Genomic DNA, 22,788 nt, shown 5'->3' on the forward strand with positions numbered 1-22,788 from the left:
CCATAACTTCTATATTTTATTCGAATAAATAGCGTCTTGGAGCTTTGTTATGCATCGTAAAAATAGTAAATATAAACTTCGATTGTGACTTTAACTATCATTTAGTCATTAGTCACAATTTCACTGTTGTAGTTTTGCATTTTAGCATTTTAATACTTTTTTTTAAATAAAGAACACTTCATATACATACACAATAAAATATTTATTATATCAATAAATAATAACAAACTCATATTGCATCGTAAATGTTTGCTGAAATAAATTGTTTGAAATTCAGCATTAATAATAACTATTTTGACTAGCGAAATTTACAGAATCACAGCTTGAATGTTTCAAAATAAATTATTTACAGAATAAAAATGCAGCATGCTAAAAAGCATTCTGATGGTTTTCCAAAATTTATAATCCAGTGTTGAGTTAGTTAAGTGTTATGTACAAATACTCACTGTAAAAACTGCAATAGCAATATAAAATTTAAATTTAAATTTGCTGAGAATATGTTCAAATCAAATATGAAATTTTTAAAAAACAAGCAAAATTAGTAAGCTAAACAAAAGATCATGAACAGTCAATTATGCAATTCTGAATGTAAAGTGATCGTGAAATAATGGCAGTTGCTGCAAATGAAAATTCGATTTACCAAGTTCTAATATGGCATTGCATGTGGATTGGGAGCAGCATGTTGCATATGCGGTTGTGGTGCTGTGTATATGATACGTCGGATGATTGCATGAGATGGTACTCCAACCATGGCACCACCATATACATGCTGCATAGGCAATGCTGCTGCATGTACTGGTACTCCAGCTGGGTGTTGCATTGGTACTTGTACTCCTGCTGGGTGTTGCATTGGAATCCTTGCAGATCCAGAACCATGATGTCCGTGATGTTCATGATGTTCATGATGATCTTCATGATGGTGTACTGGTACTGGGATGTGTACATGGTGCTCTTCATGCTTATGGCGCAGGATCTTGGCGAGCAATCCGGCAGCCAAAAGCACTGCTAGACCATCATTGTTCTGTTGGTGTTTGTAAGAATGGACCGGTAAGAATACTTGGCAAGAGAATACTGCTAACGCAACAATCAAGCAATGGTATTTGTTTGACATAATGATTGCCTGAAAAAAGCATACATATGTGTTATTTTTTGTCGAAAAACCCGACTTAACATGCATTTTATTTACATATAAGTGGAAGTTATAAAGTTTACATAAAGTAATTTATGGCTATACATAATATTTATATGATGCGATTGTTTATTCTTATTGTAAGTGAAATTTTTTTATCTATGAAAACGCTCCAAAAATACCATTTTGATAATTTTTTTGATTGTTGTTGATTGATTGAGCCGAAGTTGAACAGTAAATTTTTTAACAGTTGCAGATAATGGAAGACTGTGATTTTGAAACAATTTCCGCAGAATTGTTCTAACTCTTTTTTCAAATATTTAAATTTGGATAAATACATCCGGCATTAAAAAACAGCAGTTGTTTGTATATCGGTAACAAAACATCTTACTTGGCAGAATTTGGATCTTTATTGTAAAAAATAATCAAGGAAAAATTGCAACTGTAAGCTTTTACAAACAGTAGTAACGAAGGTATTGAAAAACATAGTAACAGTACGCAATCACGGGATGCGATGTCTAATTCAAAAGAAAAGGAAAATTTGATTCGACCGATAACGCCAATCCGCGTAACTGAGTTTACATAAACGTTTATCGATAAATACATTTTAAGAATTTACTTATTTTTTAAATAACCTTTATTTATTTTTATTACAAGCTTTAAAACTATTCAGTGTATTTAAAACTTTAGGTGTGTAAAGCTTTTGGATGCATGTTAAACTAATGTTAGGTTATAAGATGATTTTTACTGTCAAAAAAATTTGTATTAAATGGGTTTATCCACTGTTAGGATTTTCATTCTAAAATTACTGTAAAACAACCGGCAGCAGTCTGTCCATCCAATCAACCGTAAAATTAGCGGTAAAGAACATTTTTTACCTTTATGGTTTCGATACCTTTTACAGCTAATATGGTTAAAAAACTATAAATACAAAACCATGTGGTTTTCATAACCATTTACTACTAACATGGTTCCAAAAGTTAAAAAAAAAGTTTAACTGAGCATGGCGCTACCATAAATGAGTAAATAAAAGTACCATATTTTAATATTTCAGGCTCTTAAATTGGGTAGTGCAGGACACTGGAAACTCTTTATGTGTTGAAAAGAATGGAGGAAATATTGTGATGTCAATGCTAGGACTCGAACCTCTACTTTGTTGGTCATGAGATTGACAGATTAGCCCTGTCCGCTTTAATATGTACGCAGATGCAAGAAACTAAGTGGCTTCATTAGGCGAGCCTAGTTGATGCGATAAAAGTCTCGTTGTTTAACTGTATTAAGTGAGAGCAGTTAATAAATGGTTTTTCGAACAGTCAACAGTTGTAATATTTGTTATTATAATTATTTGACTGCTTTGTTAATGTGGTAAACAAAGAGTTAAATAAATTATTACTTATCGATTTTTTCCGAGAAATTTATGACAGTGTACAGTGCTGGCTTTGATAAGAATTAAATGCAATTATTTAATTTTGGTTGAAGAGAACAACATATTTGTGCTTGTCTTATTTTATAGTTCGCGAAACAAAGGAATATATTTAACCAAATTCCCAAAAGTAGTAAATATTAACAATATTAAATACAAGTGGAATAATAAATATAGTAAATAAGTTTTAAAAATTAAAAAAAATTTTTTTTCGAAACTTAAGGAAAAGCATGAAAAATTAAATATACTTTTATTATAAAAATATTTTTAAATCTTCTGAGATCCTTGTATCTGGCTAAGAAAGATTTTGTTCTTTAAAAAGTTAAATGGTTAAAAGCATCTGATCAAGAGAAAAATCTTTTTTTTTTAAATTTATTTATTTTTAACTATTATTTAGTCTCAACATTTTTTTGTTATTTTTAACAAATCAAACATATTGTAAAAGATTTTTATCAAGCGTATAAATACATTACGTGAATCCCAGAAAATTTTCTTAATTTATCGTTCACATTTGTTTCACATTTTTTGCGCAGTCTCATTGTAAACGTATTCTAGCGAAATAAATAACAAAAAATACAAAAAGCAACTCTTTTTCTCAAGCGTTAAAAAATTGCATTTAAACATTTGAAAGGGCTGCTGCTGCTGCAAAAATCACAACGTTTTTAAATAAAATTAAAAAATCAGTTTAAAAATTTTGCAAATTCATTGTCAAGGACTATCGGGCATAATAAGATACTAGTAACAAAAATTTGTTCACATGTTATGATAAGAAAGAAATCGGATGAATTCATAAATAAACAGGTTCACATAAGTATTTAGGTTTTTTCTCACGGCCTAACAGATCATCTCATCAAATACAGCGAAGAAAGAAATAGAAATTAACATATTTCTTGAGTTTTTGAATGCATTGTTGTCAATTTATAATTCTATACCAAATTTCACATCTTGTATAAAAGTTTTTTCTCAGATTAATGAAGAAATCTGAAGTAATTTAGGCCATTGATGACTTAAAAAATGGATGAAATGATTAATGAGGTTAATATAAACAATTTTGTATTATTTAAGGAAGCATAATTTGTCAGTTTTTGGAGAATTGAAGAAAAGAATAAATATATTACACAAAATAGCCAAAAAACAAAATCAGCTAGGATTTCGCTTTGTTGCATTTGTTTCTCAAATTTATGAACAATTAAAGATAGTAGCAACTATCAAAAGGAATATATTATTTTATGATGATTACATATTATACTTTATGCATATTATTTTATGAAGAATGGAAATGCTTTTTGTTACTCTTAATAATTCTACCATTGCTCTCCTGATAGGTTATAAATAATGTTACCATTACGAAAGGTTTATTAACACCAGTACTTAAAATTTTTATCATTCAGACAAGTTAACTGGTTGTTTTTATTTCACTTTTAAGAATTTTTTTTAAACTATAACCATCTTTCCTCTAATCTTAATGTTGATAATAGGAATTAAATCGCGCCGTGCTTTTATTACTTATTCGCGCGTGCACTTATTACTTATTCGCATTTTTATTACTTATTCACGTCAGAGCGTTTGCATTCCTTGCATTTTGACTTGATTCCAAAAGACAAGTGCTGCTTTTCCATATTTAATTATGGGTTGCTTGTTTATAATGTATTTCGAACCTCAAACCATCTTAAAAACACACAAATATTTGCAATTAGCACCCTTCGTTGAGATTTGCTACTTACAATTATTTGATAACATAAAGAAATACTGTAAAGAGAAGTATGACTAAAATATCGTCTAAAATATTGTTTTCTTATATGGGAGACAGTATAATATCATGATAATATGGTGTCGGTAGAATAAATTTGATGTATAACAATATTTCCAATAAAAACATGATTTACTCTAGTAGGACATGCATTAAAATAAATTTATTTCCAATTAATTTTATTGAAATAAAATAGTTCCATTCTTCACCACTCGATGTTTAAGAAATGAGTTTCATGTGTAAAACTAAGAAAAATTACACTTTTTTTCTCACAAATTGTGAATTAACAAGTAAGTTTACCAGTATGATAAATTTACAATACATTTATCGCAAGAAATACGTCATTTTCTTTATCATAGATTTAAAAAAAATCTCTCTAAATAGCATGTATTAGTTCCAATGAGGAAATCCGTAAATCCCCTATAAAACTGCCGTTCCAAAACTTGGAGTGCAATTTTAACTTTGAATGACAAAATGTTTAGTTGAAAACTTTGAACTTAAATTTTTGCAAAATCAATAAAATTTACCTTTTTTTAATTTAAACCTTTTACGAAGTAATTTAAATCTTTAATACTAAAGACGTTATCAATTTACATAGGAATAGAAAAAAGTAAACTTCTCTCTCACGAGTGTGAATCAGCTCTAATGAAAAGATTCGTAAATTGAATGAGCAGATCACCCTACAAAACAATCACCCGATCACAGAACTCCTTCTCTCAGATCACATAAATAATATGGTTTAAAAAAATCAAAGGCTGATTTAACTACCACATTAGCACCACAAGATTTCTAGTAAATGGAATGTAAATGCACATTAGTACAAAATAATAAGAAATCTGCTTCAATTTTCTGAAAGTTATACGACAAGTTTTCAATACAAGTACCTTTCATAAACTATACATCTGTCATAAAAAAATTTATTATCGTTATATCACCGAATAAAAAGGAGTATCCGTAAACAGATCACCCTACAAAGCCAAGCGCTCTTTCTCGCAAAAAGAAAAAAAAAAGACTGACTAAATTACAACTTACCACACGATGTCTAATAAATAGTATGAGGATACAGATTCATATAAAATTCTTAAAAAAATATCTGTTTTCGCATTTTGATGGTTATTAAATAAAAGTATTGATATTAAATAAAAGTCTACATTTAAGTACCTTTCACAACTATAATTTTTTACGATGTCTGTCATGAAAAAATAAATTTTCCTATATCAATGAATAAATATCCCTCAACAACAAGATCCGTAAATTTAATAAGCAAATCACTCGAAAAAACCAAGCGCGTTTTTTCCGACTACAAAAAATAAGCCATTAATTAAATGGAAATGCATATTAAAACTCACTCCGCATTGTGTTCGGAAAAACGAATCAATAAAACTTTACCTTCATTTCTATTTGAAAGCTAAAAAATACAAATGCAAAACTGGCTATCAGAGTATCAAAGAATAAAAAAACTCTCTTCAAATATTATTAATCGCTCCTCAAAATAAGGTCCGTAAATTAAATAAGCAGATAATACCAAGTGCATTTAATCAGACTGAAAAAAAAGACCGACTCAACTACAAATTCTATCACAAGATGTCAATTAAATGGAATGTGAATACAGATTGGTACAAAATTAGGAAAAATCTGCTTTTGCATTAAGTCAGTTATACAAAATACAAGTCTTAAATCAAGTAACTTTCATGAACTGTAATAAAAATATATTATCTAAATGAGAAATAAATTATGAATGAGAAATGCATTATACAAAAAGTATGAATCGGTTCTCATGCTGAGATTCCTAAACTTTAATTCAATAAAAAGATCACCTGACAAAGCCAAGAGCAGTTTTTCAGATAAAAAAAGAACTGACTCAAATTTAAATTATACCACGTGCTGTCTCGTAAATGGAATGCGAATACATAGTCGTACAAAACAAGAAATGAACCATTTTCATATTTTGACAGATATACTAAATACAAGTCTGACAGATATACTAAATACAATCAAATTCCTTTCATAAACCATACATCTGTGATAAAAAAAAACATTATCATTATATCGACGAATAAAAAGAAATAAAATTCCCTTTAAAAAAATGTGAATCAGTTCTCATGATAAGATCCGTAAATTTAATAAGCAGATCGCCCTACAAAACCGAGCACACTTTCTCGGATCACAAAAAAAATAAGCCGTTCAATAAATTGAAAAGGCTAACTCAACAAGAGAGAGAGTCACGCTTAAATGAATTCCGGATCTTCTCTCGGTTCATTGACTGATCCACAAGAATAGGTTCTGTAAAATAAGACAGCTCTTGTGTTACATTGTTCACACTCTCAGATGAATGGGCAACTATCGAATGTATTCAATTTAGAGATCTTGCTTCTAATTTATATTTGAAACATCAGGTGTCACGATTAGTTTTTTTCTATTTATCTATAAATCGTTATTTATTACTAAATATGAATTATCACCATAATAAATTTTTGTTACGTGAAAAGAATTGCTTAGAGGTATCAGTAAAATTGAAGTAGCCTAATACTTTTTGTAAAACTTAATTACATTGTATTAGAGGGACCGGAAAGTAATGTCGTTTCGGCATAAAACCAATTAATTTTTTTCGATCCATTTCGATTCATTTTCGATCCAGCATTGAAAGGTTGCTGCCAACGTGGGAGAATACATTAGTGATTAAAAATAAAATCGTGATAACAAATATAAAATGCATCAAAATGACATTACTTTCCGGTCCCGCTAATACTTTGTTTAAACTTACGAACGTAAACATTTTTGTTACTTCAATAGTGAGTTATAAAAACTAATAGGATAACAAAGAATGAAATTCGTTGGTTTCAATGTGTTTTTTAAAATCAAAACTGGAATAATAAGAATAAAATAAGAAAAGGAATGAAAATATAAATTTTTTAAAATTAAAATTATAAAGCTACTCGGAGAAAAAGATTCTGACGAAATTATGGTAATGGTAATGACGTTTCTAGAGAAAAAAAACGCTAATTTAGTTAATAAAACCAAAATATATTGTATTCATTCATTTGGTAATTTTTCAGTTCATAAAGTAATGGTTTACTGTAAATTCTGACTCTCAAAATTATAGATAAAATTATGTAAAATATTTAATTCCCCTGTATTCTAACAGGTTTTGGTTTTTTCTACATTCGCTTCCCTCAACTGTGATTTGTAAGATTTCCTGACTTTTTACCTTGAATAAATATTTATTTGAAAACCTCAAAGTGTACAGTTTTGTCTTCATCTTTATAAAAAAATTTAAAATTATATACTAAAGGCATACAAGCTTTAAATTGTTTGTTTCAAAATATTTGTGCAACATTTAGACGTAATTTTTCGACTTTATGTATTTTAAGAATTAGCATTTTATTTATGTATTTTAAGAATAGCATACATAAGAGAAAACTAGACACATACAAATATATAAAATCAATATGCAAATTACACGCAAAGAACATTACACATATAAGAACACTTACTGTTATTAAGCAGATATTAATGCAACAGTTTATTGCATATAAAATAAATAAATCGTTTGTTTTAAATTGATTCGACTTTCAATAAGAAAAATTTACCTTTATGTAAATATACGATTGCATCTTTTAATCATATTTTATTTAATACTAATGTTTACAAAAAATGTCGTGTTTTTTTTATCAAGTTTTCTAATCATAAATCTAAAAGTAATAGATATTAAAATACTTTGGTTTCTTTTAGCAAAATCAGGATTTTGTCTAAATTTAATTTTTTTCCTTAACTCATTTATTGTTAAATTATATGTCATTAAATCAATTTTATTTCGCATTAAAAGTTTGTTAAATAAAAATAAAGCTACAAAATATGACATAATTCACCTTTGAAATTTGACCACCTAAATAATTATAAATATGTTTACCATGCTGTTATTAAAAGAGCAAAAATAGTGTTTGCATATCATGATATTATTTCCTTTCTTATTTAAATAATATAAATTTAAAAAGACTATTATTTTCAAATTAAATTTGTTATTTTTCTTATAACTTATTTCCACATTCATGAATTAAAAACGTAAAAAATGCACAGAATTTTTTCAAAAAATAAGGAGTAAACAACTGAAATATAAAGAAAAAGATATGAAGAAAATATAAAGAAAAATTAAATTTTAAATATAAAGGAAGCAACGAGGTTAGCCACAATCTTTATTTGAAATCTACTCAGTGAAATAGCAATAGAAATACGAAAGGCATTAAATTCAAGTACAATAAATGCATTGAATACAAATGCAATGAATGCAAATAATTAAATGCTAGAATTAAGAAATACTTATCGAAAGAAATCTTGCTTAAAGATACCATTTAATAAGCCTATAAAAATTATTTTAATGATACACGATAAAGAATAAAAAAATTGTTTTCTTTTATATTTAGCAACAGTTTAAGAATTCCTTCTGCAATTCATCCCAATTTTGTTGCTCTAATTTCCTTTTTTCTGTGTTCTTTTAGACTTCTATCTTAATCATTTTTAGATAACGATGCCATTTCACATTCTTGAATAAGATGAAGAAAAAATCCGTCTGAATCCAAATTTATGATGCGTGTCCAGTGAAAGTGAGCAATTTTCACAATGAAATAATTTATAATAAAGCTGCGTTTGATCGCATTTTTTTTATTTATTTCTTTTTGCAACCAATGTACAGTATTTTTATATTTAAATTCATAATACGCTCTTCTTTATTGAAATTTTAAATGCTCAAACCTAAAAAAATTCAAGGTTGTTCAGCTGTAATATAAAATCACGCTTTTTGCACTGAGAAAAAATGCATCTGCAAAACTTCCAGAGTATGGGGTAAAATTTACCAGGTTTCTGGTTTGATGGGAGCACCATAAGCCTCGGAAATTTTAACTGAAGTGCGTTGGCAGCGATTTTGATAAAATTAACAATAAAATATTTTACTATATTATGTAGTAAAATTTGGTAAATGTGGTGTAAAACGTGATATTACCATAACATCCAAGAGCATGGCATAACAACCATTTATTTGATTAAATTCACTTTTTAGTTTAGTATTGTTTACTGAACATGTGGCATTGAGAATTATAATTCTGAAAACCGGAATTTCCGGTAAATCATCACCATATAAAATGGTAAGGGAAAGCTAACAAATAAATAATTTTTATTCCGTGCATTTTTGCTTTGTTAACCAGAATTTTTTTTAAATCATAAATGCCATTACCATACAGAGAGGCAATTATCTGCTGATATTCACTAAACATCATTATTTTAATAAACCACTGAGCCTTCCAATAACAACCTTAAATGTTTAAAGTCGTTCTTCGATGTCTCAATTTTCATATAAAATAAAGCTTTTTTATGAATGATAAGATTTTTTATTGCTGTCGTAAATTTATAACAGTTAAACGAAGCATATTATGCACTAAAAATCATTATTTTATACAATGATTGAGTCCTTGATGAACAGGTTTAAACCCTTAAACATTTAAGGCTGTTATTGGAAGACTCAGTCGTCCTTTAAAATAATCATTTTTAATGAATAAAAATCTTTGTTTGACATGACGACTGAACATTCGACGAACAGTCTCAAATGTTTAAAGAAATCAGTAGTATTACATATGTAATAAATTAGTAGCTCTAAAAAGAAAGCTTTTTGTTAATGATATGCTTAAATTATTGTTGTTCTGAGTATTTAACAGTTGGCCATGACTGCTGAATTTAGTCCCTCGAAGCTAATTATGAAAACTTTGCAAAAAGCCGAAATGTATATAGGCTACATTTTTTGTAGAAATAAAAAACTTTGTGATTTAAATTGTTAGTATAACTATAACTATATGCGATAAATGAGAATTATTCATTTATTTCATATAGGAGGAAAAACCTCGCCATTTTGGAAATATGTCGCAATTAAGTATTCAAGCTGATATAGTTTAAAATTAAAGTTTTATTTAGTTTTCATTAGGGTTGCTTTTTTTTCTTTTTCTTGGCCAAAAAAAATCTTTAAAAAACAACCTAAGACGCAAAAAATTATAAAAACATATTTAACATTCAGAAAGTTATCCATATGTTATGAAAGTTATCCATAAGAACTTAAACAAGAGTTGGAACTACATTTTTAGCATAAAAATTCTCTCTTTCAGAAATGCCTTCTACAGTAGTAATTCATTTAAGTTTGATAGCATTTTGGTTTCTTTGTTACTTAAAAAAATAGTTTGCAAATCCTATTCTGCATATTTTTTTAACTTTAATTTGACAAGGATTCTAATAAATAAATTGATGATGATTAACAAAACACACTGCAGTTATATAAATACTAATAATTTGGCTGCAATTGTTAAAAATTATTTATAGATATATCGACTACACAAACAATGGGAAATGGCTAAGATTAATATGAAATATATTAAGTAAAAATGTATGAAATTTGAGAAAAAATTAAGTACAAATTTTCGTTAAAGCATAATATAATTATTTGTATATAAATTATCTTTCATCGGATTGCAAAGAAGAAAGATTTAGTATTTCTGTGACCTAAACACTACAATATTGTAAATATACCACATCGAAAAAATATATTTAAATACATCACTATCATATCAAAACTATCAAACTGATTGCTAAATTGCTGTATTTAACACTGGACTTTTCATTTATTGAGTGAAAAAAGAAGCAAATTCATTTAGTCCTACCAGAAATTATAAAATTAAATGTAATATTATTATTAAAAATTAGGAATTTATTTATTTATATCCCGAAACTTCGAAACACGTTTGAAATTTTTTTGGCAACAGTATCAAAAAGGTTAAATATTATTATTAATAATTGAAATTTAATTTATTTTTTTCTCAAAAATTGGAACATTTGGTCATTGTTGTTCTGGCAATAATTGTGAAAAAGTACATAACATAAATATTAAAAGCTAACACATTTGTTGCCTAAAAATTAGATACACGCTTGTTCATTGTTGTTTCGGCGACAATGATAAAAGAATAATTATTCTTATCAAAATAAATATTATTATAAATGAATTCCTTTATTTAATGAAAATTAGAAACTCACGTTCATTGTTGTTTAGGCAAAGTTCGTAAAAAAGAACTTAATAATATTAAAAAAAGAATAATTAATTCATTTATTCGATGACAATTAGAAACATATTGATTCCGCCTTGTTCTGGGAACAGTTATTCTTTATTTCGAGGGAATTAGAAATGGATTTGTTCATTGATGTTCCAGCAACAATTTAAAACAAAATAAATATTATAATAAAATATCAAAAATTAACTTATTTATTTAAGGAAAATTAAAAATTTATTTCGACATTGTTATTATGACAAAATTCGTAAAAAGAATTAAATGACATTAGAAAAATTAAAAATTAATTTCTTCATTCGACGAAAATTAGAAACATATTGATTGATTGTTGTTCTGGAAACAATTATAAGAAAATTAAATAGCATGATTAAAATGTTAAAAACTAAGTAATCTATTTAGTGAAAACTAGAACACATTAATTCATTGTTGTTCTGGCACCAAGTGTAAAAATTGAATGATCAATTAAATTATGTATTTTTAAAATATAAAACATGCATACATATAAGATATGCTTTTAAATATAAAATATGGACAGTAGATACACAACTGCAGATATTCAAATTAATAATTGTTCGTTTTAGTTAAAAAGTTAAAATCAAAAGAATTAAATACTGTTTAGTGCTATCTTTACATTCTTTTAAGTAACGGATGTTATTAGTAAAGGCATTTTCTTGGAAATAAAAACTCTTAAACTGCAAACCTTTAAGTTAATAATTGTCTGTTTAATTTAAAAACGAAAATAATAAAAATTAAATACTGTTTCGAGCTACTTTTACATTCATTTAAATTAGCGGATGTTATTAGTAAGAGCATTTTTTTAATAAAACTCTACAAATCTGTAAATTAATAAGTGTTCGTTTTATTTAAAAACGAAAATAAGAAAAATCAAAAACTGTATAGTGCTATCTTTACATTCTTTCAAAGCAACGGATGTTATTAGCAAAAGCATTTTCTTAGAAATAAAAACTCTACAACTACAAGTCTTTAAATTAATAATTGTCTGTTTAATTTAAAAACGAAAATAGGAAAAATTAAATACTGTTTAAAGCTATTTTTAAATTATTTTAAAGTAACGGATGTTATTAGTAAAAACATTTCCTTAGAAATAAAACTTTCCAGCAAACCAACATTTTGGTTTCTTTTTTACCTTATGTTCAGGAAACACGATATGAGAAATATAAATTTAAATAAATTATCTCAGATATACGGAAAAAAGTTACGGATACTAAGTTTTATAATAAGCAGGGTAAGCACTTAAACTGTAAAATAATCGATGTTTAGTTTTATTGCACGCATAAAGATAATTAGAAGCGTTCTCGTGCCATTTCCTTGTTTGAATTACTTGTTTATTTTTATACACAAAATGTGTATTAATTGTTTCGAAAATATTTTGATATCTTTCAAAGTTATAAATATGAAGTGTAAATAGAACATAAATTTTTTAGACACTTATATAAATTTAAAGAAAATTTAAAATAAATGTTTTTACAAAAAAATGTTTTTATTTATAACCGTAATTGAACGGCCTACCCAATTTAGGGTTTACGACTACCAATGTTCAACTCCGTAGCCTTGTAATTGTTAACCCAATACAGAAGACAAGGGAACTCCAGTGTCAAGTATTGGAAGAAATTTGTCTTCGTGGAGGATTTTTTTGATGCAACCAACCTACATTTGCATTACATGACAAGGAAAACCACGGAAATCTTCCACGAATTGGCTGATGGCAAGGGGACTCTAGCCCATGATCGGTCTACCACTGACGATATTTTACGCCAGCACTCTGGTTTCTGCGGAATTCGAATCAACCAGTCAGCGCTAGGATTCGAAATCGGTTCAACTCGTTGGAAAGCGAGTGCTCTAACCTCTAAGTCAACACGGCTCAAAAACAAGTATAAATAATTTGAAAAAACAAAAAACAAATATAAATAGTTTAACTGCATACAGTTAATGAATTTTTTTTCTACAAAACTAATTATTTATAGTTTTTCTTAAGCGATAATTAAATAAGTAAATTATAGAATAAAATATTTTATAAGATATACAAACCTGCTACCCGCAATTTCAGAATTTAAATTAGATTTAAATTAATACTTTAATATTTTTCAATCTCCTGCCTTAATTAACTAATTTTGAATGAGCTGAAAAAATTATTAAACTTATCTTTCATTAGATAAATATTTTATTTTTAGAATAAAATCTTAGCTCCCTAGTTTCATAATTGGAAAATCTTTGATGATTAAGATTATGTTTCTTCATGCATAATTAATTATAATGAATTTTTTCATCAAACGTTGAAGGTATGCAGCTTTTTTATATTCTTTAAAAAAAAAAAAAAAAGAACTTGGTGTTAATTCCACTTCTAAAAATTGCTGAAAATTATGCAAAAATGCCTTTATTGTCTTCATAAGAGAATTGATTCGTTAGAAGTAATTTATTCTTGTTAAAGAGTTTATAAATGGTGTTTCAGAATAACATTATTTCGTTTTTAATTCATGGCAGACAGAGGTCAAGGAAATTATTTTAGTTTTTTATTAGAAAAGTTTCCTAAATTTGAGGTATGGCGACTTCTGACTTTTTAAATATTAATATAAATCGCTCTGCACATGCATTTTTCTTACATTTTCTAACCCCTCCTTATTTTATTCCTCTTTTACGAAAGCCATCTCCGAAATGACATTATTTTCCGGTCCCCATAATATTTTGTGAATGTCACTCAGAAAATTTAAAATACCACTAGCGTGTCAAAGAATTAAAAGTAACATGAAGAAAATAAGGAAGCGAAGACTTTGAATGGCGACCCTGTATTTTCACGTGTTACACTGAAAAAAAATGTATAGTCAAAACTATCAGAATATGCTAAAACTTAGAGCGTTCTGGTCTCAATGAGAGCACCAAAGAGCTCGGTAATTTTTAAATGATTTTGAAAAAAATTAACCATGAAATATTGTTTATAATTTGGCATAAAATTTGTTAAATATCATAAAATTTGGAAAAATTATAATGATACCTAAAAGATGGCATGAAAACCACTTACAGTTAAATTTACTTTTCAGTTTTGTACATTTTACTAAATGAGTGGTAATAACATTGAAAAAAATACAGGGAATAAACAAATATGGCCCCGATTGCTTGTTCCAGGGTGGGGTCGAAAGTTTTTACCTTAACTGGAACAATTCGAATATTATTATTATTATTTGCGAGTTTCTCTATATCTTGAGAATTTACTAAGAGAAACGCAAAATTTTTGCTCACAATTATAAAATTCGTTTATCCAAAGGAAATGCCACAGAAAAAATAACTCTAATAAATATTTATTATTTTATTATTATTTTATTCATTAATAGTATAAAACATTTTAAATTGCAAAGTGCACAAATTTTTAGATCATTTTTAAGGAATGCAATTTTAAGTGGTAATAAAATAAAACATTTGAATGACATCAGTGGAACAGTTCTTGAGAAATTCAATTTTAAAAATAAGAATTTTTCAAAATTTGATAATTCTACCAATATCGTTCAAATTTTGTATTTTATCATTTATTACAATATTGTAAAACTTGCTTGACTTGAAAATGTCTCGACAAATAATAAATTAAATTAATAAAGAATACTTTTTAATAAAGAATTATTTAAAAATATTATTTGAATGAAATTCAATAATTGTTTGCAAAAAGTTTTCATATTGTATTAAGATTTTTCTAGAAAAGTCAAAAGTGAAGGCAACTTTAAGGGACTAAAACCTTTGATCATCTTACTGTCTAAACTATTAGAACTATATTTTCCACGCTGCGGTCCCGCTCCATATTTTAAAAATCAGATTTAAATCCGTTGAAAAAAAGTGTGCTTATTCAGAGAAATACTTTTTTGTTTGTGCTTTTCTAACTTAAAATATCTTGAAATATTTTTTACATTATATATAAGTATATTTAAGATTGGGCCCTCAAGCATTTCCAAGTTCTCTAAAATCCGATTATTATTTTTTTTTTATTATTTGACACTCTGAAATAACAGTGAAAAGTATACATTTTTTTTCTCTCAAATATTGTTCCCTTTTGCTTCATATTAAAATATAGTGAATAAGAGATAGGATAGAATAAGATAGATAAGATAAAGTTGAATAAATAAAGTATTGAAGAAAATATAGTACCGAAAATTAGATTACTTCAGGTCAGATTAAATGTTTTTAAATAAAGATATTTTGTTGAAAGTATACTGTAGAGGTCTGAATATCTAGCAAGCTATAGCTCATTTTAATATAATAAGTAACATTTTATCCTAAATTGTTTGAAAATTTTAATTCAAAATTGTCTCTGTATCACAAAGTCAGCTCCTTGGGTGGGATAGCTTAACGTAGTTTATCACGTTAAGAGGGATTTAAAAATTATTCCAGTGCGCTGTAAACATTCGTCATATCGCACAACGAACACGTTTTTTAAAATATTTTTAAAACGTTTCAGTATCAAAATTTTTTAATTTCCTTTATGTAAAATAAAAAATAAAAGCATTAAATTTTAAATTATTTATGCGTAATTATATTATTTTCATTAATTCTATAATTATTTTTAATTTCATTGTTATTCTTAAATAATATTAAGTATTATATTATAATTAATAATTACTTTGCTATTTTTTGAGAAAGTAAAAATTATTATAAATTTTGTTCGGAAGCAGGAATATTATTTTTTCTTTCTTTTGTACCAAGTAAAATCTGAAGGTTCAATATTACAAAAATTTTTTAGGCTTTAAAGAAAATGATGCTTTGTACATTTAATATTTTTGAACTCTTCCTTGGAAAATTTATGTTTTAAAACTATTGCAATATAGTTGGATTTTATACATTGTAATGTAACTTAAGTAGATTTTTAGAAACAAGAACCACTTTTAAGTTTATTTAGATTTGTAAACAAGTTTGTAAATCAAATTTAACATTTTCACATTTTCAAAGGTTTCATATGATTAATACTACTACTACTACTAATAATATATATATACATAAAAGAGAAAATAGACTATGTATAAATTTAATTAGAAAATATATAATACAAAATGTTACTAATAAAGAGATCGGTTATTTTAAGATATCTCGATAAATTTTGATAAAATAATTTTATGAACCCCTATTCGTTTGTTCACCATCTTTACTTGCTTAAAAACAAATAATATTTTTGCAGAAATTAAGAAATATTTTTTTGGAAGGAGCTAAACTGAACTTCTTTCCTTATAAATACAAAATTGCAAACGAATGAATGACATTCAACATATTTAGCTTATTTTGAATGGAATTGTTATATTTTACTTCAGTACAACATTAAATACATTAGCATTATAATTATTTCTCTGCAAAAACTTTACATAACTTTATAAAAAATTATTTAAAATTACTAAAATAATATATAGATATTTATCAATTTGATGGTTCATATAATTCCAGGAAATTTCTTCACGATTAATAATAATAAAAAATTTTCAAAATTTAAACTTTATTTATAAAATTTCTTTGACATCTTTTTAATTTCATTTCATCTTTCAATGGCATTTCAAAACTGCTGTATTTATAAGTTACTGTAATTTTGAATTATTACTTTGTGTATCCGAGTTTTTATATATGGCAGAGTATATTAAGAAAATCCATTATATAAGTTATATTAACTAATAATTATTTTATCTAATAACTAGTTTGATTAATCAGCAATTATAATAATTAATTTATAAGAAATTCATTTTTATTCCAATTTTTTTAATTTCCTTTTAATAATAGAACTATTATAGACTAGTATTAAAATTTTTCTTTTTCTTAGTTACTTGTAACTAGGAAAGAAGAGGTAAATTTTTGATACGCATCTTATTTTTCGTAACTGTTACTTTCTTTAAGATATACGTTACCTTAATGAATGCTCCTTCTTTGCTCTTTTTCCAACTTTGGTTTTTTGTGAAATGTCTGAGGTTTAAGAAACCGAAAGTCTTTTTATACTTAGCAGTTTTAGAAAAAATGTTGACTCCTCCCCTTTTTCTTAGCCAGATCAAGATTTTCCAAGTTATTATCTGTTTACGATTTATAAATACATCATTCCGGCTTTTCTCAAGCAAAAGGAAAACCTCATCAAAACGGAAAAAGTAAAACTAACTTTTAATCGCGTTTGTGCGATTTCGAAAAAGGAAGCACAACGCTTTCACTGATAATGGTCCCCTAATAATTTCCTGAACCCTAGGCACGAGAAGATTTAATCGACACGCGCGTTTTGAACATTATCCAAGAGCTATTGACATTTCAAAAATGATTTAGTATATCTAACAGAAGATTAACGTAATGTATCCCAGATAATATCTTTTTTTTTACATCACTGGAAGTGAAGGGGGTGGCACTTGGGTATGCATGAGTTGAGCGAATGTGATAAAATTAAGATATGAATTCTATTTTCCAACATTAATTTATTGTTTGCTAATTTGATTTAAATTGTTGGGAAGTGTAGAGTTGTTTTGATGTTTTGAGTTGTTAATAAAATGACTTCCGTTTTTAGAAATTATTATTTATTTAATCAAACATCTCAATTAATTTAGATTTATGACTGCTATAAGGAAATAAGGGTTTCCGGAACATTTTTTTTCATTATTAAATTTTTGTTGCGCAATATAGTACAGCATAGCAAAGACGGAAATTATTTGCAAGCAATATTACAAATTAAGTTAAACTTATTAAACACAAGAAATTAAATAAAATATGAGTAAAATATGACATTATCTCCTTAAGATATGAGATAGGTATCTTAATAATTAAGATATGAGATGGGTTTCTTAAAAATTAAGATAAAAATAAAAAACAATTTGATATTAAGAAAAGTACTATTTTCGAGCATCAATTTATTTTTGTTAAGTTAAATAAAATTGTTTGCAAATTCTGTGTTGTTTTGATCATTTGAATTGTTAATTTAATGCTTACTTTGTTTTTTAAAATTTATTGTTTATTTAAGTAAACTTCTCTACTGATTTATTTTTATAAGGAGTTTCCGGAAAGTTTTTTTGTTTATCATTAAATTTTTGGTGCATAATAATACAACATAGCAAAGACGGAAATTATTTTAGCAATATTTTGCTATAAGGAATATTACAAATTAAAATAAACACATCAAACATAAGAAAATATGAGTTAAATATGGCATTAATATCTCACTATGATATGAAATAGATATCTTAACAATTAGGATATGAGAATGGTATCTTAAAAAGGAAGATAAAAGTAAAAAGCAATTTAAAATTAAGAAAAGTACTATTTTCGAGCATTAATTTATTGTTGGGTAAATTAAATTAAATTGTTTGAAAATTTTGTGTTGCTTTGATAATTTGAATTGTTATTTTAATGGTTATTTTGCTTTTAAAATTTATTGATTATTTAAATAAACTTCTCAATTAATTTATTTGTATGAGGAGTTTCCGGAAAGTTTTTTTGTTTATCATTAAATTTTTTTTGCATAATATACAACATAGCATAGAAGGAAATTATTTTAACAATATTTTGATCTAAAAAAGTTGCAAATTAAATTAAACAAATTAAAAATTACAAATTAAATTAAGATATGAGTATAATGTGATGTTAATATCTCAGGAAGATATGATTTAGATATCTTAAAAATTAAAATATGAAATACGTAACTTAAAAAGTACGATAAAAATAAAAAGCAAATTAAAACTAAGATGAGTACATATTTTCGAGCATTAATTTTTTGTTGGCTAATTTAAAATAAATTGTGGAGAAATTTTGTGTTGTTTGATGTTCTGAATTGTTAATCAAATACTTACTTCTGCTTTAAGAAATTATTGTTTATCTTAGTAAAACATCACAATTTATTTTATTTTATGGATAAATTAAATAAATTGTGATGTTTTGTGATGTTTAAATTGTGATGTAATACCCTTTTCCTTTATAAAGATAAAGGGTAGTTTCTGCTGAGCTAGTTTTCATCTATAAATTTTTGTTGCAAAATAAGCTCGAACACCGCTTAGACGGGTATTTTACAATATATTAATATAAACGATTTAACAATTAAATTTAAAAAAATTAAATTCAACAAACTAAATTTAGATATGAGTTAAATATGATCTCAGAAAGATAAGTAAAATTTATATCTCACAAAGATATGAGATAGATATCTTAAAATTAAGAAATAATAATTACGTATTAAAAATTAAGACAAAGTTATAAACAAAATAAAATTAAAATGAGTACTATTCTTGAACATTATTATATTGTTGGCAAATTTAAATTAAATAGTGTGGAAATTCTGTGTTGTTTTCAATTGTTGCTTACTTCCGTCTTAGAAAATTATTACTTAAATAAAGATGTCAATTAATTGATTTTTTATGGTTATTATAAGGAAAGGAAAAAATCAATTAATTTCAAAATTTCAATTAAAATAACAGCTACCGTGTGAGATAATTTTGAAAATTTGAATTTTTTTTTTGAAATTCATGTACACTGTAAAAAGTTTTGGATCGAATTACGGTAAGTAATACCGGCACTCATGGTGCGGGTACTTTTTACCGGAACTTGTTACGAAACAAAAAAATCTGATTTACCGTAATTCTTACAGTAATAATTACCCTAAAATCACTGAATTACTCAAATGAAATAAATATTATTGTAAAAATTATGCTGTAATATTTTATGGTAAAAATGGATTTTACGGATGATGCACCCAAAGTGCTGGAACTTTATACAGTAATTTGTTCTGAAATTTTTTAACAGTGTAATTTTGTGTCAAGAAGCATTTTTTTCAGTTAAAAAACATTAAATGTATAAACTGATTAAAAGTAGTATTAAAATTTATTATAATAATGCAATGTATTAACAGATAATTTTTGGGCTTTTTTTTTTTTCTAGAATAGAAATAGAATTTTTTTTCATTTTTCGTGAGATTTCCTAACGAAATAGTACGAAAAAACATTTGTTATTCGTGCAACTGAAGATAGTTGAAGTAGAAATATTATTTACTGACACCAAAATATAATTTTATAGCAAAATATTTCTTATTAAATATTTATCTCGAACTAATTGCAAAGAATTTTTGATAAAGTCTTGTACCTTGAAACACTTGGGACTAATGATATTTACAAATTCTGAGAACATAACAGCAGCATCAGATTTGTTTCCGATTCCTAAAATGACTTTAACCAACAAGATCGCATTCTAGGAAAAGCAAGCAAATGAAACAGTGAATGAAGGCTTTGTGAAAAAATGAAAATTTTATCACTTAAAAGTAATTTTTTTTTTTTTGTATTAGAATATCGTTTTCCTACATTCAGTTTGAGAAATTCCAATCTTTTTTCAAATTATCGATGGTTGAAAATGGTGGAGATAATTTTATTTAAAACTAAACTTAAAATCTTAATATTAAGGCATACAAATTTTAAATACATAACAAATTAGAAAGTCCACGCTATTCAGGCAACGAGACCTAACATCCACTGAAAAAGCAAGAAAGCTATGTCCAATTCCTTTGGGCACGCCTCACGGCCTACCCCCAGCTACGACCCAAGCACTTACAGGGGTTGCTCGCAGCAGAGCGACCATCTACAACGATTCACGAAGTCGATTTTGCAAAGTAGCATTTAAACGCGTCTAGCAATGCAACAGTAAAAGAAATTTGAAACGGTGAATCAAAAAAAGTTCCGGAAATGTGTTCCTGAGTTCTTTAATATTTGCTGACATTATTCCTTTTTAAATTTAATATAATTATCAGGATTATGGACTTCTTGTGTTTTCGGTTTTATCAACGAATTCATGATAATTTCTCTCAACTTAACAAAATTATTTTATCTATGTTGAATAAAATCTTTAATAATAAGCATTTGTTTTATATAAATAAAAAAATAATCTTTCTGCTTCATATTTGTGAATAAGTATTTATAAGCCTGGGTAATCCTATTAATATTGTGATCTTAATCTCTTTGTACATTGACTCATCTTCAGATCGCAATGCGTGTGAAACTCGTGTGTTCATCGTTCCTGTTTTGATTTAAGTAGGAAAGTAAGCTATCATTCAAGCGAGGCTTTATGAGAGCCATTTTTTTTATTAGTTTAGAGATTACATTTATTAAAGCAAAAATTTGTATTGATAAGTCCTGAATTTTCTATATGAATTAAAATAAAGTATCATAAAAGGGGATTAATAATTATTAATATTCATACTTCTATTGAAAAAAGGTACATTAAATTGATCAAAGATTTTATTGATTTACATAAAATATAAATTGAAGAAAAATATATTTGATGACAAGATTAATGCGATAATAAATTTTTGTAATTAAATAGAAAGATGCTGCCCAAAAAATATCTGATACTTTATGCATAAAAATAGCACTTTTGATAAATAGCACAAATTGTAGAGATTGTTAATCAAAGTATTTAAAGTCTAGAGCCAATACAGCAGAAAATATAATCATTTTTTAAAAATAAACAAATTAAATATTTTAATATTTTAGAAGTTATTATATTTTATGAAACATAGTTTTCTTTTAGCTGAAATTTAGTACAGCACTAAATTACCTATTTTAATTTTCTTACACTGTACCAAAAAAAAAAATTTAAAAAGTCATGACTAATGCTTTAATAATACATTTTTTAATTACGATACTCAGTAATAATATACAATTATCCAAACTTATAGTGTATTGAACTGTACCTAAACATTAATAATTTTCCATCACATGAATATAGGTATTTTATTTCATCCATGATAGAGAAATGGAAGGGGTGGGCAAGGTGGTAATCACCCAGAGTGCCAAGTTACGGGGGTGCTGAACGAGATCCAGATTTAATGGTAATACTATTGATTATAATAATAATAATAGTTCACTAAACTATTGATTTCCTCTTTTCTTCAAATATTTTTTGTTTGGAAAATATATTTATAGGTTTTATTTCAGATATTCCAAGATAAACTTTTTTATGGTTAAAAGTTCTCCATGTAAAAGATTTAATGCAAGACAGAGGGAGGAGTGATCTTAGAGAGTGAAAATGTGGACTTGCGTCTCTTTTTATTTAACCCTGGAATTTATTCTTTTCAATTTAGTGAGTTATGTCATATTAGTTTTATGAAGTTAGTTTTAAAAAAAAGAAATAGAAATTCTTTTTAATTGAAACATCATTTTGTAATATGGGTAAGCAATCAGAAAATTTTGCTTTTCAATCAAAGAATGAAAGAAAAATTGCAAATGGATGATTTTTTTGACGCTATATCACAATGTGTCCTTCATTATTTTCCAATATTTGGACTTATTTGTTTTTCTCTCCTTCTTTTTCGAAATAAAAGTCTTTAGAAATTGAATATCGAATTTTAAAAACGTATATATGTAAAATATATTGCATATATTTAAAATGTATATATTACAAA

The 22,788-nt window shown here is 26.2% G+C and overlaps 1 protein-coding gene across 1 annotated transcript; it reads right to left on the reverse strand.

Moving 5' to 3' along the window:
* Positions 1–201: 201 nt before the first annotated feature.
* On the reverse strand, positions 202–17,642 carry LOC107441224 (uncharacterized). Its single transcript, XM_016054400.3, has 2 exons — positions 17,285–17,642; positions 202–1,120 (listed from the first exon to the last, which is right to left on the reverse strand). Exon 2 carries the CDS (start codon positions 1,109–1,111, stop codon positions 647–649), a length of 465 nt encoding a protein of 154 aa, XP_015909886.2. The 5' UTR covers positions 1,112–1,120; positions 17,285–17,642; the 3' UTR covers positions 202–646.
* Positions 17,643–22,788: the final 5,146 nt, after the last annotated feature.

This window comes from Parasteatoda tepidariorum, chromosome 2, assembly GCF_043381705.1.
Source record: "Parasteatoda tepidariorum isolate YZ-2023 chromosome 2, CAS_Ptep_4.0, whole genome shotgun sequence".
NCBI classification, from domain to species: domain Eukaryota; kingdom Metazoa; phylum Arthropoda; class Arachnida; order Araneae; family Theridiidae; genus Parasteatoda; species Parasteatoda tepidariorum.

Coding starts and splice junctions, on each gene's coding strand:
- LOC107441224 (XM_016054400.3), bottom strand. CDS start 1,111: ATGTCAAACAAATACCATTGCTTGATTGTTGCGTTAGCAGTATTCTCT.